The sequence below is a fragment of the Poecilia reticulata genome, chromosome 23, assembly GCF_904066995.2.
Source record: "Poecilia reticulata chromosome 23, P_reticulata-male-v2, whole genome shotgun sequence".
Taxonomy (NCBI): domain Eukaryota; kingdom Metazoa; phylum Chordata; class Actinopteri; order Cyprinodontiformes; family Poeciliidae; genus Poecilia; species Poecilia reticulata.
The window spans coordinates 10,274,025-10,293,581 of record NC_088852.1 but is presented as its reverse complement, the minus strand read 5'-3'; the positions used below and the strand labels follow the sequence as shown (position 1 = coordinate 10,293,581).

Genomic DNA, 19,557 nt, shown 5'->3' with positions numbered 1-19,557 from the left:
GCACCAGCATGCTAAAAAATATTTTATTCACAACTCACCAATTCCATTAACTGTTCAGTGCCTGACAACCATCATGGCTCCAAGCTCGCTGCTAGTTGAGATCTAAAAACAGAACAAAAGCAGATGAAACAAGTTGTTCAGAAGTTGAAACCAGTAGCAGCAGACAATGTGGCTAAACAAAAATGGTTATGCATCAAGAGCAAGATAGCATATTTTACATAATCATGTATGGGAAAGATGGGACTAGGACTGAAAAAGATGACTAGGTGAATCAAGCTGGCGGAGTGAGCGTACAAGTAAAGCCACATGCTAAAACAATAGCAGTGCTTTTGTTTTTAGGTTTTGCAGGAATGAAACGGATACTCATGTTATAAAGAGGTTGGTCTCAAGTAATGCCCAGAGAGTTGACAGTGGTAACCACGGGTTACCAAGGAGACCGACACTTCTCAAGAATTTCTAGAGCCATGACTTGACAATCAAATCCAGTGTAAAAGTAATCTTCCATTCAATTCAGACAAACCTACAAGTGTTCCAACCAGTACAGTGGACGTCTTTAAACAATCCTGCACCTGCTGCATGTTGAACATTAGGCATGTGATAAAAAAGGTAAGATGAAACATAGTGTAGACTTGCCTAAAAATGTGGTAAAATGACACATGGTATATATAGTATGATGTTGAAAAAGAGGCCAATTAAGACATAGTATAGAATGACATTGACACATGGTACAGTATGTCAAAAATTAGATAAAAATACACATACTATATATACAGGTCCTTCTTAAAAAGTAGCATATTGTGACTTGGACATGACTTGGACATAAATGATTGCCGAAGGCCAGAGATCACTTTAGTGACATTTATTTAGCTCTTCAAGTGAACAAAGATGGCAGGTGCAAAATATACAAGAACGTCCAAGGCATGTTTAAAAACAGACAGACGCTCTTCAATGTAAGAGTCCATCACCTTCACTGTGACCTGGCAGGTGTCTAACCACAGACTGCTTCCCTATGGCGCAGAGCCCTGCTTTTAAAGCCACAGGCTCCGCCCACAGAAAGAGCAAACAAAGCCAAAACAACAAAATTACTTCTAACTCAAACGAACTCTTAAAGTATGCAAAATAATAATAATAAATAATAATGAGAAAAAAAACTTGCAATCAAAAATACAATACTCAATTTAATAGAAAACACTCCGTACGTTCCGATGACGTCACTACGTTATCACATGACTCTCTCCTGGCGTGCCACAATCCGGAAATAACTGCTTGAAAACAAAACCGGGAAAATGTTTGGAACTGAAAACGGCTTAGGGTGGATATGCCAACTAAAGCAGGAACACCGCGTGTGCACCCACGATGAACCGCGTCAGTTTAAGCTGCAACAGAAGTAAGTTAACAATTGTGTGTATGTGTGTGCATGTTAACACGGACTCATTATTAAGTCCCGGCTCGTGACGGCTCCTCCTTCACATTGTGATACAGTTCATTATTTTCCATAATGTAATGATAAAAATTAAACTGTCATATTTTAGATTCATTGCACACCAACTGAAATATTTCAGGTCTTTCATTGTTTTATTAATACTGATGATTTTGGCATACAGCTCATGAAAACCCAAAATCCCCGTCTCAAAAAATTAGCATATCATAAAAAGGTTCTCTGGTTCAGATGATTAGTTTATCTAATCATCTTTTAAAAACTCCCAGCCTGGTTCATTACTCAGAACCGCAATCATGCTGACCTGACTGCTGTCCAGAAGGCCATCATTGACGCCCTCAAGCAAGAGGGTAAGACACAGAAAGACATTTCTGAACGAATAGGCTGTTCGCATAGAGCTGTATCAAGGCACCTCAGTGGGAAGGAAAACGTGTGGCAGAAAACGCTGCACAACGAGAAGAGGTGACCGGACCCTGAGGAAGATGGTGGACCTTGAGGGACCTGCGGAACCAGTGGACTGAGTCTGGAGTAGAAACATCCAGAGCCACCGTGCACAGACATGTGCAGGAAATGGGCTGCAGGTGCTGCATTCCCCAGGTCAAAGGTCAAGCCACTTTTGAACCAGAAACAGCGGCAGGAGCGCCTGACCTGGGTTACAGGTCCAAAGTACTTTTTTCGGATAAAAGCAAATTTTGCTTGTCATTCGGAAATCAAGGTGCCAGAGTCTGGAGGAAGACTGGAGAGAAGGAAATGCCAAAAGGCCAGAAGTCCAGTGTCAAGTACCCACAGTCAGTGATGGTCTGGGGAGCCATGTCAGCTGCTGGTGCTGGTCCACTGTGTTTTATCAGGGGCAGGGTCAATGCAGCAGCTATCAGGAGATTTTGGAGCACTTCATGCTTCCATCTGCTGAAAAGCTTTATGGTGATGAAGATTTCATTTTTCAGCACAACCTGGCACCTGCTCACAGTGCCAAAACCACTGGTAAATGGTTTACAGACCATGGTATTACTGTTGGCCTTTTTTGGTATTAAAAACACTTTTCTTTTATTGGTCGGATGAAATATGCAAATTTTTTGATATAGGAAATTTGGGTTTTCATGAGCTGTATACCAAAATCATCAGTATTAAAACAATAAAAGACCTGAAATATTTCAGTTGGTGTGCAATGAATCTAGTCCAGTGGTTCTTAACCTGGGTTCGATCGAACCCCAGGGGTTTGATGAGTCTGTCTCAGGGGTTCGGCGGAGCCTCTGCCACGGAGGTAAAGACACAATTGTGTAAAGTCGTGATGACGAGCCCCCGGTTTGCCATCACTTGCTCCAGAGGATCACGTTACATTGCTTAGCCAATCAGAGGATCACGTTACATTGCTTAGCCAATCAGTGCTGCGGAGGAGCCCTGATTGAAGGAGCTCCACTCTCAGCATGGATTTGAACTTGTGTCTTTAATTACTTCAGCAAAGCTCACAGTTTTTACCAAATTCTGTAGCTTTCGGTGTACTTCTAAATCTGCTCCTTAGTCGCATCTTTTCGGGGTTGCTACTGCCTCTAGTGGTGTGGAGGTGGTGACACAACTAATATAATTTACTAAATCAGAATACCACAAAGTCTTTATTATTTATTATTAATTTTTCAGTCTCTTAAGAATGTAGAGCTAATTAAATGATCTAAACAAGACCTTAAAGTGGTTCCAGTTTCTCTCGATGGCCAACCTGTTGAAACTGGCAAATTTTAAATACCTTGGGTCGTTTCTGGACAGTCAGCTCAACTTTGCTGAAAACACTGACTATATTTTGAAGAACTGTTGTCAGAGACTCTACCTTTTAAGAAGACTTTGTGATCTTGGGGTGACCCAACCGGACTCTAGTTGGGTCACCCTTATGTCTTGAAATTAGGATGAAAAAAGCATATTTTATTTATCACTACAGAAGGGTTCAGTGAATGCTTGTATGAAACTGGTGGGTTCGGTACCTCAAAAAAGGTTAAGAACCACTGATCTAAAATATACGAGTTTAATTTTTATCATTACATTATGGAAAATAATGAACTTTATCACAATATGCAAATTTTTTGAGAAGGACATGTAGTCTTGCCTCAAAAACAAGGTGAAAAGACACATACTATAGTATGATGTCAAAAAAATATGTCAAATGACATTATATAGTATATCATCAATGAGGTAAGATGACACAGTACAGTCTTACCTCAAAAATATGCTATAATGACACAGTATGATGTTTAAAAAGAGGCCAATTAAGACATTGGCTGGGAGGAGAACGAGGAGGACGCCAACTGCGACATTATATTAATGTCTATATTAATGACATTAATATAGAGGTGAAATTACACATATTATGATGTCATAAGTGAGGTAAAAAGACATACTATAGTATGATGTCAAATGACTCATAGTATACTATGACAAATTTTTGCACATATTTGAAATCTGACTCATTTTCACACCGTTTAAACGTCAAACCATGCTATGACTCATTTTTGCGTATTTTCGACATCATGTGACTTAATTTGGCACTTTTTTGATGTCACACTATGAATGTATGACTCACACTATGACTCATATTTGCATATTTTCAAATATGCATATTTGCATATTTGTATAGTATGACATTTTTGAGGTCATACTATACTTTGACTCATTTTGCATATTTTCGACATCATACTATGGCAAGCTTTTGCACATTTTGAGGTCATAGTCAAAATGACATCAAAGTTTCGACATCATACTATACTATGAACAAATCATACTATACTATGAACAAATTTTGCACATTTTCGACATCATAAAATGTCGAAAATATGCAAAATTGACTCATTTTTGCATATTTTCAACATCATACTATGGCAAACTTTTGCACATTTTGAGGTCATACTATCAGGGTTTCCTCCAGTGTATTATAGGCCTGGCGGCCCGCCATGCTTTACTAGCGCCACCGCCAGTCTAAGCCTTTCTTGTTTATTTATTTATTTATTTTTAGGAAAATAAAATAAAGTAAAAAAATCGCCCTTTTTTTTAGATGGATTGCAAGTGTTTCTGTTGCTCCGAGCGTTTCACTATCAGAGCAGATTTATTCCTAAAAGATATGTTTATAGAAGATATGTTTATAGTTTATGCATTTAAAGCCGGACCAATCACACCGCTGGGCCTCGGCGCGTGCGTGTGCGTGTTGCCTCGCGCAATGCAGCAGCTGGATGTCTAAAGTTAACCTCAGCGCGGATCCCACGTACGCTCCTCGAACTGGACACAGGTTGACCGCTATGGGTATTTACATCAACCCCCTGTGAGGAATTATGATTAGTTATGAGGAGTTATTGATTAAGGTAAGAGTTTAAACCAGGGGTGTCAAACTCCAGTCCTCGAGGGCCGGTGTCCTGCAACTTTTAGATGTGCCTCTGCTGCACCACACCTGAATAGAATAATTAGGTCATTAGCAAGGCTCTGGAGAACTTACCTACACAAGAAGGAGGTAATTAAGCCATTTGATTCAGGTGTTTTGTACCTGTGGCACATCAAAAAACTGCAGGACAGCGGCCCTTCAGGACTGGAGTTTGACACCCCTGGTTTAAACCCACCGCGTTAGCTCTGGTTACGCAGCTCTACGTGAACCGCAGGAATAACTTGTAGTCGCGCTTTCAGAGGAGCTTTCAGGTGAGAATGATGTATATTTGTGAACAAAACATTATGCGACGTTTCCATCTCAACACGCTGCCCAGCGTTTGGCCCCGTCTTCCCTGTAAAGTTTAGGTCTGTGTTCCCGGTTAGCCGGTGCGTTAGCGGTTAACGACCCAGCAGCGCTAATCACTCATGGTGCAGGTTTAACCCTGTGAGGAGCACAGGGTGATTTTATACTATTTTATTATTTATTTATTTTATTATTTATTATTACAAGTATTATTTTTCCGGTTACACTAAGCACCAAACCGTTTCAAATGCTTTGTCCACTTAGTCAGACAGAGTTCATGCGCGCGGCCACCGGACATCTGAAAAACTCGTCCAGAAACTCGACCAACCAAAATAGTTTCTGTGTCCCCTTGTTAAAAACTCAACAGACACGAAATGAAAGAGCTACTAAAGCCACATTAGCAGCATTGAATTAAATCTCCCATTTGTTACGCATCTCTGCGCAGTGCAGCGGATTCCCACATCATTTAGGGCCGGTCAAAGGGTTTATGGGGCCTGGAGCAGAATATGACTTAGGGGCCCCTTTTGTTGCTAAAAACATCAGCACCTCTAACAGCTTCTGTGTTAGATTTAGTGAAATCTAGGACAGGAGGAGTAGTTTAACTGGCAAACTTCAAAAGCAACAAATTATAACTGCAGTTTACTAATTTGTATTTGTGAACAAACGGAGCTGAAACTCAAAGATTAAACTCACAGCATCAGATTGTAGCTGTGGTAACAAACCAATCTGACTATGAATATTGTTCTTTGAACTTCTACTAAGTAAACTTGCCAGCTCCTTAAAATCTTACATATAAATGTCAAATAATTTAAAGTCTTTTAATTTATATATGCTGAAACCATTATGTCAAATTTAGCAGCAATGATAATCTCAATAAACAAATGCTACATTTATATATCTGTGGTCTATGTTAAAATATTAGCATTTATGGGGCCCCTGAAGCTCTGGGGGCCTGATGGAGCCGCTGATTTATTTTAGATTTAACAGAAGTGGACATAATTGATATTTATTTTAATTGTATTTTTTGATTAGTTGTTTTTAAGACTAATTGTGGGTTTATATAGCAGTTCACAGATGATGTTTTCCCATAACATATAATTACCCAGTGATATTTTTACTTTTATTGTCTACTTAACATCTTTTAATACAAAAACACGGTGGACCGCCAGTGGACCGCCTCGGCGCCCTGACCACCGGGCTTAGCAAGTTTTCTGGTGGAAACCCTGTCTATACTATGACTCATTTTTGCATATTTTCGACATCATACTATACTATAACTTATTTTTGCACACTTTTGAGGTCACACCGAGGAAGAGCAGTTCCTCCCGCTCTTCCCGTAAGAGTTTCCGTCTGGACTACCGACTGGAGGTAACGACTCTCCTCCTTCTGCTCACCAACGCCCAACATTCAAGTCTCTTCAGAGTTCAAATAAATGTCACACTGTATCTCAGGTGTGTTTTGTTTTCGAATGCAGGAGGAGGTGACAAAGTCCTGTCGGGACAAACATGGTCGCTGGACAAACCCCTGGCCAACATGGCGCTTTCCTTCCTATTCTATGCTGTTCAGATTTCTGGTGCTGGATAAAAATCACAGCAGTGTGCCAACAAGCAAAGAGGTAGGAAACCACTTGGATGTTAAAACCTGCAAGTCACTTTATTTGACTGTAGATAATTCAGATACTTTTTAAAAAATAACGATGTTTTATTAGTGGACTAGAGAAAGAAGAACCAAGTCTGCAGGGCTCACATTTATGCTCTGCTGTAATAATTAGTATCACAAGCTCATCTTTCACAGCCCTGAGCCAACATGCTGTTATTTATAGCTGCTTCTGGAAACTTTGCTGCGTTCATTGAGGGATTATCTGGCCTTAAAGGCTGATTTCACGCAGCATAACAACAAACATTGAATTCTTTATTTGCACCAGTTGTCTGTATATTGTCTATTTATTGGACTTTATCTGATAACTTATGAGCACAAAAAATCTGAAAAGTGTGGCATCCATTTGTATTCAACCCCACTGAGGCAAAACTTTGTTAAAGGACCTTTTAGCTGCAAGATTGTTGTCCTCTGAGTTTTCTTAGCAGACTCTCTAGTATTTAGCTGTTAACACAGTGTTTCTCAACATTTTTTGGGCCAGCGCCCCCCCAGCCTTTATCCAGGTCCCTCACCAAAGAATTTGCAGGCTACTTTGCACTGACCATTATTTTATCATTAATATTACTATCACTATTGTAGATGTTTTGTTTTTTATGCTTGTTTCTGTATTTATCATCAAAAATAATTTCCCAGAGAACAAATAGTTCATGGGAATAGAAATTATTTTCACAGGCGTCTATGAAAAATGCAACGAACATTCAACTTAAAATTGGTAGACTTAACAGCAGCCAATCAGAGTGAAAAAAATATTCTTATTTTGTGCCATTTTCTAGTTAAATATTCCACAAAATGACCAGATAAAAGATGTACAACATGCCAGTTTAAACTTTGATCTATTTCCAAACGACTGAGCTCTGCAACATTAAACCATGGATAGAACTGTAACTACATTAATCAGTGTTGGTCAGTTTCTGGTGGTAATAATATTGAAGAAATAAATATATTAAATCTAATTAAAAACATAAGTGATAAGTTATTTACTGTTATGGTCTGTAAGATATATTTATTCTCAACAAACCCATGGCACTTCAACAATATTATTTTACCTTTTATCTGGAAATAGTGTCTGTTTATTCTTGCCATACAATCCTCTGTATTAATTATTGCTCGAAAGGTCTTGCCATACCAGTTTATTCCTCTGTATTTACTTTAGTTTCTTAGTTTATTCTTGCATTTTGTTCTTCATTCATTTCCATTTAGTTTCCTTTGATTAGTTTTATCCTCTCTAGGTTTATTGCTATGTCCACTTTAATTTCTTTCCTGTTGCTAGATTTATTTGATAATTTATCTAATATAATATGACGAATAATCTTCACTCATCACTTGCTGCTCCGCCTAATCGTCATGTGTTTCACATCATGTGTGATTTTTTTTCACTGTTCAGCGTCGGATTCTCTGTTTTTATGCCCCGCTTGTTTCAGAGTTTTGCGCAATGTGCGCGTCTTTTTTTTTTACTCCCTAAGATGCAGGGTGGTCGGGAAGAGTATCGATGGGGAAAAGACAGACTGACATAAACCTTTTAAAACAACGGAAACAATTTCTGCATTCTGATTATTGAAATTTAAAAGTGCTGTGTTGTTCCATCACCCCCGTTTCATACCGGACCACTTACAGCACCGGTGTTGACGCTTTAAAATGAACGCTGTCTATCGTGGTATCACCCATGGAGGGATTTCTTTATTTAAATGGGTTCATTTTTCAGAGGGATACACAGTGAGGGTATCGTGATTTTAGCTACCAGTAGCAGGAGCGGAACTGCGCCAAGAAGCTACAAGCACTGAATAGAAGAAGAGCTGCCATCAATACTTGCAGCCAAGCATGTTTTAATGTTACACAATAGTTTTACCAAGTTGCTCAAAGTCTAAACTGGCATTGCTGTACATTTAAGATGTAAAGTTTACCTTCGACCAAACGCCCCCCAAAGGCATCCCAGCGCCCCCCCTTTTGTAAAAATGTCCGCCAGCGCCCCCTGCCGTCCTCTGAACGCCCCCTGGGGGGCAGTACCACCCACATTGAGAACCGCTATGTTAACACTTACAAATACAAAAATATATAGGTTGAAAGATGAGCATGTTTAAAATAATATATATATATTTTTAAGTCAGTCCAAGTTTCTACTGTCCTCCCTGCTCTTCCCACAGGTCCTGGACAGTCAACTCCCAGTACTGGAGCCCTACTTTGTCCAGAATCCAGAAGCGTTGGACTCTCCTGTTGGTATGAGGGTCACCTGGCTGGGCCACGCTACAGTTCTGGTCGAAATGGAGGGGGTCAACATCCTGACTGACCCCATTTTCAGCCAGAGAGCATCATTTCTTCAGTTCATGGGACCCAAACGATACAGAGGACCCCCCTGCACAGTGGAACAGGTTCGAAGATCTTTCATGTTCTCGCTTTTACTTTGTGAACAGACAGAATCCTTTGAATCAAACCTGGCTTTATTCAGCTCTCTCCTCTCCTACAAACAGCTGCCGAGGATAGACGCCGTCCTCATCAGCCACTCTCATTACGATCATCTGGATGCTGGATCTGTTGCCAGCCTTAATGCACGCTTTGGAGGGGAGCTACGCTGGTATGTGTCCCAAATGGTTCCTCCTCCCCCAAACCTTCCAGTGTTCCTGTGAAATATGATGCATGTTTTAACAGGTTCGTACCCCTGGGTTTGATGGACTGGCTGGCCAAGATGGGCTGTGAGAACGTGATGGAGCTGGACTGGTGGGAGGAAAACTGCGTCCCGGGTCACGACAACGTCACGTTTGTCTGCACACCCTCTCAGCACTGGAGCAAACGGACAGCGTGGGATGATAACAGGGTACTTGATAGTAAATGTTGTGGTGTTTGGGGACAGCTATCAGTTTGGTTTTATAAACAGCACTGATAATCCAAGTGCTGCGATGTTATCGTTGGACAAGTGAGCAGAAATGTGTTCGGTGTGCTAGCCCAACATTTTTAAATGACGAAAGATTAAACAAAAAGGGCAAAACTTCTTCTCTCTGTGAAAATCTTTAATTTTCTGCTGCACTAAAAACTGTCAGAATTGTAGCCATTTAACGATTTATATCTTTTCAGTCTTTATGGAGTAGCTGGTCTGTTTTGGGTCCCAACCATCGATTCTTCTTCGCCGGCGACACAGGCTACTGTCCGTCCTTCCAGGAGATCGGACGCCGCTTTGGGCCATTCGACCTCGCAGCAATCCCAATTGGAGCGTACCTGCCCAGGTAGAGAGGCACTTACCTCTCACCCACACAGCAGATCAGGCACAAAGAGTTTCATGTTTTAACACACTTGTGTTTCATATGAAGTTATTTAATATGTGCAGAAGCAGATAAATTCACTGAAACCTTTGTTACAAGTTCATATTTTAGGGCAGTAGCGTAATCCAACACTTGCTAACTATACCAATGTGTAGCCAGTGGTACTCGGTTTAAGGTCTTCTTTCATACACATGTAGACAAAAATATCTTAATGTTCAGTTTCAGCATTTTAATGAGCATTAAGCAGGACTTCTGTCATTTCCTGTTGGGTTTTCAGGGATGTGATGAAGGGACAGCATGTGGATCCAGAAGAGGCTGTTCAGATTCATCAGGACCTTCAGGCCAAACAGTCTGTAGCCGTACACTGGGGGACCTTCGCTCTCGCCTATGAGGTAGGATGTTAGAAAAGAGTCAGCAGGAGTCACTACATGTAACGTCTTAAGTTAAAATAGAAGCAGCCTTGCCTTCATACAGTGTAAACACAATTTAAGAGTAAATTAAATGTCAACCATTTGTTAGGATGGTAGAAATTGGTCTTGGCTCAGAAGTGAGGAATCTAGACTTAAATTATATAACCAGTTGTTCTACCTCATACGACACTGAGAAAGAAAACAATATTTAGACATTATCTAAGACTTAAAATTACTATTTCTTTCAACTCTATGTGGGAACCCTCTAATAACTGACCAGTGTTTAGATTTATATCTTAAAATTACAGTGCAGTGTTTTATACTAAACACTGGTCAGTTATTAAAGGGTATGGAAGCCCATTTCTGCCACTGTTAAAAAAAATCGAGATGATATATCGTAGTATCTAGAGAAAATGTCTATCTCTAGATGAGATTTTATCTGGAGATGAGATACAATATCTAGATATCTCGATATCTAGATTATTTTGAGATTTTCTCGATATCTAAAAAATCTAGAAATTTTCTACATTTTATCTAGAAAATTTCATTCTAGATTTTAATCTAGAATATTTCTAGGCTTTATCTAGAATTTTTTTCTAGATGTATATAATCTAGAAATTTTCTAGATTTTATCTAGAAAATTTCATTCATCTAGTTTGCTTCTAGATTTTTTTTTTTTGCGATATCTAGATTATTCCGTTTTTAAAAAAATCTAGAAATTTTCTAGATTTTAATCTAGAATATATCTAGATAAACTAGAAAATTTCTAGGTTTTATCTGGAAAATTTCCAATCTATATTGTTTCTAGATTTTATCTACCATAGAAAGACAGTATTTTTAAGTTTTAAATAATATGTAAATATAGTTTTCTTAAGTTCCTGGTCTAGACTTCCTCACCTCTGAGCCAAGACCAATATCTAGCATTCTGTCCTCGTCTCTCCTCCATGCAGTACTACCTGGAGCCGCCGGTCCGTCTCAGAGAGGCCCTGGAGCCAGAATCCTTCTTCACTTTGCATCACGGGGAGTCTCGGCACATCGCCACACAAGACAGAGACGTCTTCGACTGATGACTGCAAAAACAAACATTTCATTAAAAGACTGAAGATTTGAGCTCAGACTAAATAAAAATGAATGTTTTATGGTGCATACATGAACTGTTTGGCATCTCACAGCTGCAGGAGTTGTAAATACAACAGTTTGTACAAGGATCACACTTTGATCTAAGGTGATTCACCTTCAGTCATATATTATTGCAGAGATGACAGGAAGAGATGACTTACATGCCGATTCTCAGAGTTGAGGCTTCAGGGGGTTTTGCTCTCTGCCTCAGAACCCTTTGAATCCTGAGGAGGAAAAACAAAGCGAGGTCAGAGCAGAAAAGGCTTCACAGGACAGGATTTAAAGTTAAAACCCATCCCTTCTCTAAGAAGCTAAGTTTTTCAGATTGTGTTGGTTTAAAACTCTAGCTTCATCTTGCAACTTTAGACTCCTACATGAAGAGTGTTATTCTTTGAGATGAGTGCTGCCATATAGGAGTTTGGTTTTGTTTTCTGAATGTGCTACAGCCAATCCAGAACTGCTACCTGTGATGTTTACTTTCAACTACAATGTCTTGATAGAGTTTTTGTGAAAAACATGCTGATGTTGAGCTGGAATCAACTGCAAAGTGCTTTTGTTGCAACTTCAGCTATTTTTTCGTGCTGTGAAAACATCAAAGCTGCATATCTTCTCAACAGTTTTTCTCCAAATTTCAAAGAATTTCGGTTGTATTTTCTTTTACGGAGCAAAAACAATAGTTTTGGCATTGCTGTGACAGAGACTTTACCGTCTCTTACCCTGAATGTAAAACAGTAATAGCACAACGTTGAACCCACTTACTGCAGTAACATGTGAGCCTGAACAGCCAGTTGTGCTTTACACTTTATCACTTTCTGTAAACGTCACATTAAATACACTATTCAAGTTAAATGCATGTGTTTTGTTGTTCAAGTGGAGACTAAAAGGGACTTAACTTTACTAGCAAGAAAAGAGAAATGCTTCAGGAAATTTTGTACTAGATTACCAATTGTTCCAAGAAGCATACGCAACAGGGGAAGAAGAAAACACAAATAATACTCACTAGAAACGAGCCTGACTTACTGTCGGCAATGACCCATACTATACTATGACTCATTTTTGCATATTTTCAACATCATACTATACTATGACAAATTTTTGGATATTTTGAGGCCGCGAAGTGCGGGCCATGACGTTCAAAACGAGCAAAAATGACTCATAGTAAAATATGGCGTTCAAAACGAGCAAAAAGTTTTGCACATTTTTGAGGTCCTACTATGATTCATTTTTGCATATTTTCGACATCATACCATGACACATTTTTGAGGTCATACTCATTTAAAATGAGTGTCGCAGCTATTGATATCTGCAGTATGACATTTCTGCGGTCATACTATACTATGATTCATTTTTGCATATTTTTGACATCATACCATGACACATTTTTGCACAAAAACTTGCACAAATGTGCAAAAAAAAAATTGCACATTTTTGAGGTCGTACTATGACACATTTTTGCACATTATTGAGGTCATATCTATGCTACGACTTTGCATATTTTCGACATCATACTATACTATGACAAATTTTTGCACATTTTGAGGTCATACATTTTGAGGCCGCGAAGTGCGGGCATGTCGTTCAAAACGAGCAAAAATGACTCATGGTAAAATATGGCGTTCAAAACGGAGAAAAAAGACACTAGTATAGCGTTCAAAACGAGCAAGAAATTTTGCACATTTTTGAGGTCCTACTATACTATCATTCATTTTTGCATATTTTCGACATCATACCATGACACATTTTTGCACACATTTGAGCTCATACTATGAAACATTTTTGCACATTTTTGAGGTCATATCTATGCTATGACTAAATTTTACAATTTTTGAGGTCATACTACTATGACTAATTTTTTCATATTTTCAACAAGTCAAAAATGACGGTATAGAAAGACTGTAGTCTTACCTGGAAAATGAGGTAAAATGACTATAGTATGGTGTCAAAACTCGGATAAAAATATACATACTATAGTCTTACGTCGAAAACGAAATAGAATTACACATGAAAAAATGAATCATGAATCATTGTATGATTTCAAAACAAGGTGTGAGGTAAAAGAAATAAGGTTAAAAGACATACTACAGCACAATGTCAAATGACATGATGTCAAAAATTAGATAAAATACACACTTAGCACACACACTCTTAGCTCGAAAACAAGGTAAAATGACATACTATATTCACCTCAGAAATGTGGTAAAATGACATGGTATATCATGTTGATAAGGCTTAGTATAGAATGAGGTAAAATCTAGTATTACTGCGAAAACTAGGTAAAATTACAGTTTATAATATGTCAAAAAGAGGTATAATGAAGATCCCTTAAAATCACACATGACACCAAAAAAGAGGTACAGTGACTCATAATATAACATTGAAAATGAGGTAAAATTTCTCAAGAGGTAAATTGACAACATAGAAAGATGTAGAAAATTAAGCATGACGTCTAAAGTGACACATAGACATTGAAAATGAGGTCAAATAAATATCAGTGAAAATTAGCTAAAAATTACCAGCCATTGTGACGTTGAAAATGAGCCAAAAACAACACATGACGCCAACAATGAGGTAAAATGAGACATAGTAATGTAGCATCACAAATAAGTTCTCTGTCTGTGTCTATAACAATGCTGCACCTCACCTTGTGTCTTAACGATGCGCTTTTAATCTGTTAAACCTTACTAGAATCCCTTCACGCGACATTCCCCTTTCCCTAAAAACGTTGTGGCTACATTAAGAATGCATGCTTTGGTGCAGAGAAGAGAGCCCAGTGCAGGGTCTGACAGCCCATTAGGGGATTTTGTTTTCATTGTTACAAGGTGTGGACGTCTCTGACTGGAGTGAAGCACGGAAGCAAGAATATATTTAAACTATGTGTTGATGAAGAAAAAGTGTCTCTTGAAAAAGCAAAACTTTTTGGGGGATTTGATCATGCAGAAATATTTCACACTGAAGACTGAATAACACACACCTCCATGGATGTGTGCATCCATTTCTTCACACAACACAAGAGCTGTGGGCTTAAAAACATGGAAATGTATAAATGCATAAAAGCCATAAAAATATATTTGTTGTTGAGGTGCAATGTTCCTCAAAAAAAAAGAAGTTTTTTGTCGTTTTTGGAAACAAAAAAATTAACTATCCATTTAAAATGAGTGTCACGGCTACTGATATCTGCAGTATGGACATGATTCCAAATGACCAACCAATCTTTCAATGAGTGACCGGCCAATTATAATTACTTAAAAGAGCTTTAACAGAATTCAATTCCTCAAAAATGCTCCACCGTGGCTGAGATAATCCAATTTCGCAAAGACTTAATCAAAATTCCTTATTGAAAAGCTCACTTAATCTGAAAAATGTGGCCCAAAAAACTAAACAAGAAGGTTCAACAACAGAAAAACGTTCACAAACATTTCCCTGTCTTGCATCTGGCTCAAGAGAAATAAATCCCAAAGCAGGATTAGACCTTTGTCATGCAGCAGATGTCCTTATCGTGCAGCAAATTTATTTTCTGTTTGGCAAAAACAAAAAATAAGTTAACCTTTCGGAGAAATCTTTAACTGCCTTTAAATGAAAACAAATATATATACATATATAAACAAAAACTAGTGTCACCGTCTTAATTTTAACAACTGTGGACTGTAAACGACTGACCCGATTTTTATTTTCTACATAATTATTATTTTTTTGGCTTGCTTCTAAAATGATGTCTATTGTTTTTGTTTCTGCACTAATTATCCATTGTTTTCTTCCTCTTTTCGTAACGGTGTTGTTGCTTTTTGTTATAGGAAAAAATAATTATAGTGGACTAAACCAATTGGAGTAAAATGGTAGAGCAACTTGAAACAAGTTTCATTCACCTAAACATTCCTTCACCTAACCAGAATGACTCTCTCCTTTGAGGCAATGAATATTGGACTGTATATACTTTTTTCTGATTTTTATGTAAGGTTTTCAGCATTTAAAGATGCCAAGTATAACAAGTATAACAATACTTTACTTTTTTTGACATACCTGGAGTTGTGAATTTTACAGGCCAACTTTAAATAACACCTTTTCACTGATTCAGACTTTTTTTTATTTTTTATCCAAGCTCTGATTTATCATTTTGATTTGGTAGAAGGTAAAACTGGGATTTTTTTTTTTTTGCTGGGTTTATTCACTTCTCACTTTGACCTTATGTCAAGGATAATTTTCACATTTCAATGCGTCCTTTCCCACAAAGGCCTGTTTGTTCAATTGAGCCTGACGGTTGTGGAACTGTTACAAGTTTCTAGCATATTTTTCAGGTTGCGATTTTGAAAGGGGGGGGAGAGAAGAAGAAGAAAAAAAAAAAGAAGCAATTTTCAACAAATGATTAGGTTTGTGCTCGGCAATCAAGCAAAAGGCTCATAATCTGTATGCATTCATCTTTTTTTCCAGATCTGTGCCTGAGCCTTTGAATATTTTAATAACTGTCTCAGTTTTACCTGCAGTATGTATTTAGTACTGATGGTACTACTGTCATTTACTTTGTTAATAAGTATTATACCGTGATTTTCGATTAAGATCAGTTTTTCATCATACATAACCTAAAAATAAAGTGAATTTCTTAATTAATAATCAAGGTATGCTTTCGTTAAAGTGCAGCAGTGTAGTCAAACTACAGAAAAACGGGACATATTAACTTTATTTACAGACCGTTTCATTAGTATCATCCAGGTATCAATAGAAGGTCCTACATAAGGAGGAATGGACGTTACATCTTCCATTTCACCAAATGCTTTCCTCAGCAGACAGGAATTGTTTTCCTATTCTACATTACACACAAAGTGTGGATTTTGAGAAACACACCCTCCCTCCCATTTCAGAGTGTAATATTTAGAGAAAGGAAGCCGTGTGTTTCATTGCACAATTGCAAATGCTAATTTTGTGCTTTGACTCAAGTTTGGCTCATCCAGAGTAGCCAACCATTTCAGCCGGCATATTTCGCCCTTTAAGCTTTTATTTGGCTGGAGCCTCACATTGTGCTTTGTTTTTTTTTTTTTTGTGACAACACTTTCTAAAGTTTTAGCATCAATCACTGTGTTGTAGAACATACCCATCTGAAGCAGATGTCAGTAACCCCCTCCTGATGAAATCCATAATGTGTCAAGCAAATGAAAGGCTGCATCATTTAGCACTTGTCTGTCATCAACACTTGGAAGTCAGAGTCATCTGGTATTTTCAGAAGGAAACCAGATGGTGCCAGAATGTCAACAGGATGGATTTCGTGCTCTCAATTAACACCATCAGATGAACATCAGTGTCAAAGCGCAGGTGATAGAGTATAATCTTTAGAATGTGAGTTTATTATAGAGACGGTTCTGACAAGCGCAACATCTTTCTTTTTTTTTTTTTAAAACTTGTACACATGCAGTTCCACTCAGACCATTACAGCCAGACAACACTGGCATCAGTTTGTGTCCGTACCCGTTTTTGCTACAGTTTCACCAAATTCAACTTCATAATTTAACATTTACACACAAAGAAATTGGTTCTCCAAAACCAAACTCAAATGTACAACATTTCAGAGATCAAACAATCAGCAAACAATCTTAAGTCTTACTTAAGACACTGATTTGGTTCACAAAGATTAACAAAATTAGTAAAAACCTACTGTTCTGTGCTTTAAACAGCAGACAAGTACCTCAGTTTCACATAAAACGTCATTTGAACATGTTGGATCGTCTATGTGAATTTTCTAACCAAAGCAGCATTTCTATTGAAGAAAAATCTACTATAAAACACGCACAGTCAGATTCACATACTGTACAGGCAGTTAGAGGATTGACTGGACCTTCGCATAGCAACTACTGTCCAACATTATACACTTCTTAACCATCATTTCCTGGAACCTTGAAAATCCTGCAACCTGTTCAGATAAAAACATTTCCACATAACTCTACTCTGAACTAAGGGGGGGAAAAAATTATTCTGCACATCAGCCATTATTACTTTCAAATTAAGGGAACCAACAATGTACTGGTGGTTTTAACGAGTTTTTGACATCAAACATGCAGATTCTCTCCAGCACAGAAAATGAAACCCCATAACGTTCAACAGAAACAGCAGCATAGAAAGCATACATTTATATACCAACTTTAATTGTATTCTATGCACAAAGGACTTGCATCACAGGCAGAAGTCCAAGTTGCTTCCTGCCCGCTAACTCCGTTTCTAATCATAGATTCCACTTGTGAGGCCGATGGAATAGAGAACAGCGGGAGGGTAAAGAAAGGTCTTCTGTTTGCAAAATTATACCAACGCCCACTTAAATCGATTGTGTTTATGCGAGTTGTTTTTCTGTGAATGGAGAGGTGATGTTACAGGAACACTCTGGATGCTGTTGCCATGGTTTTCAGACATTTTCACACAGTCAACGAGTCCTGCACTATTTATGAACATTATTACTTTCCCAGAAATGACCGTTGTCACATTAAGACCACACACTTAAAACAAATTTATTTGGATTGAATTGGATAGATCACTATAAACTAGCAGATAATTGTAAATGACAGGAAAATTGCCTAGTTTATTTTCTTTTTGTTCTTAAATACCTCATTTTAGGTATAAATACATTCCCCGTTCCATATGCTGATACTAATGTATTTGGCAATTTGTTGCAAATTAGGTTAAGCTCAAACTTGAAGCTTTTCCATCCACATGTTTTTTTTTTTCCCCAAATATTTTTCACCAAATATTTCAGTTTTAACCATAGTTTTTAACTGCTAAAACTCCAAACCGGAAGAATATGCTACTTCCGGTTAGCATATTTAGCACAAAATGAGTCAAACAAAAATAAAATACAAAATCATTTAGGCCTCATAGGCCAAATTAATCGGCGTGCACACGGCCCATGTGCAATTCAATTATAAGGGTTAAATTAAACAAACTCTGAAAACAAACCTTTTCCTAAAGACGTTCCGCAGTTGCGGTAGAAGCGCCACAACGAAACTAAGTCAAATATTGCTTCAAAAGAAAAAAATATACATACAAAGCTTACCGCTGAATCAGAGGTATGTTGTATGTAGTGATGTGTCTTCTGTCCCGGGGCTTCGGAGCGTGTGCCGAGTAACACAGGAGGATTTTTAGGAAGCTCATATGGAGGTTTGTGTCGATGGAGCAGGCGGTGACGTTTGAAGCCGCCAAGGGGGCCGTAAAACGTTATTACTTTCCCGTAAAAGGGGGCCGTAAAACGTCAGTTGTTTTGGGGATCAAATTAAATGGAAAAATTTTCCCGTTTTACGATTTTATTCCGCGTCGGTTTGCAATTCATTGCAGCGTCTTTGGCCCGACGCATCGAAACAATGCTTCTTCTTCGGATTGTAAGCAACTTTCAGATGCATACCGCCCCCTACTGTGTACGGTACTATGCAACACTACCGTACTTTACATCAATTAAATTCTATTTTTTTAATTTTGTATTAAGATATTGCTTTCCTTAATCTATAAATATCTAAGTTTCCATCAGTTCCCGATATTCCTCCATTCCTGTCATGTTCTCCTTACCATTTTTCTCAATCTCTCCCTTTACAAATCATCAACAAATATTCTACATTTTCTCTCTCTCTCTCTCTACATCCTTCACATTCATCATGATTTTTGTTCAGGTCAATATGAGAAATTGCTACATTGTTATATTAAGTGAATAATGTCGATTATAAATCATAAGCGTAAATAAAACAGCTGGATCTGACTTTAAGAACTAAAAAGACTCAAAGTCCTGTAGCAAAGGACAAGCTATGCATCAAATGTAAAATTAGAAGATCGTGTGATAACTTCCAGTGATTTTAGATCAGACCAGAAGTGATATAAATGCCGATCTGAGTGTTTACCCCCAAACAGATTTTTCTTTATGCACTTAAGCAAATGAGCTGAGACACTTTGTTTCAGCTCACCGAATTAAAGGCAAAAAAAAGCTATCCAAACAAACCCGACCCTGTGTGGAACATGAAACAG

The 19,557-nt window shown here is 38.1% G+C and overlaps 1 protein-coding gene and 1 long non-coding RNA gene across 3 annotated transcripts; one reads left to right on the top strand and one right to left on the bottom strand.

Moving 5' to 3' along the window:
- The first annotated feature begins 489 nt into the window (after window positions 1-489).
- Window positions 490-12,423, top strand: LOC108165882 (N-acyl-phosphatidylethanolamine-hydrolyzing phospholipase D-like). Of its 2 annotated transcripts, none has more exons than XM_081604114.1 (9): window positions 490-606; window positions 6,438-6,506; window positions 6,613-6,753; window positions 8,936-9,160; window positions 9,260-9,363; window positions 9,438-9,603; window positions 9,861-10,009; window positions 10,323-10,437; window positions 11,406-12,423. In XM_081604114.1, the coding sequence occupies exons 1-9, from the start codon at window positions 577-579 to the stop codon at window positions 11,520-11,522; spliced, it is 1,116 nt and encodes a 371-aa protein (XP_081460240.1). In that variant the 5' UTR covers window positions 490-576; the 3' UTR covers window positions 11,523-12,423. The 2 variants fall into 2 exon arrangements, with proteins under 2 accessions (XP_081460240.1, XP_081460241.1); XM_081604115.1 differs by lacking the exon at window positions 490-606 and adding an exon at window positions 1,127-1,387.
- Window positions 10,077-18,929, bottom strand: LOC145547519 (uncharacterized). Its single transcript, XR_014086094.1, has 4 exons — window positions 18,602-18,929; window positions 11,736-11,798; window positions 11,412-11,525; window positions 10,077-10,430 (listed from the first exon to the last, which is right to left on the bottom strand). It is a non-coding gene; the product is annotated as an uncharacterized LOC145547519 (long non-coding RNA).
- Window positions 18,930-19,557: the final 628 nt, after the last annotated feature.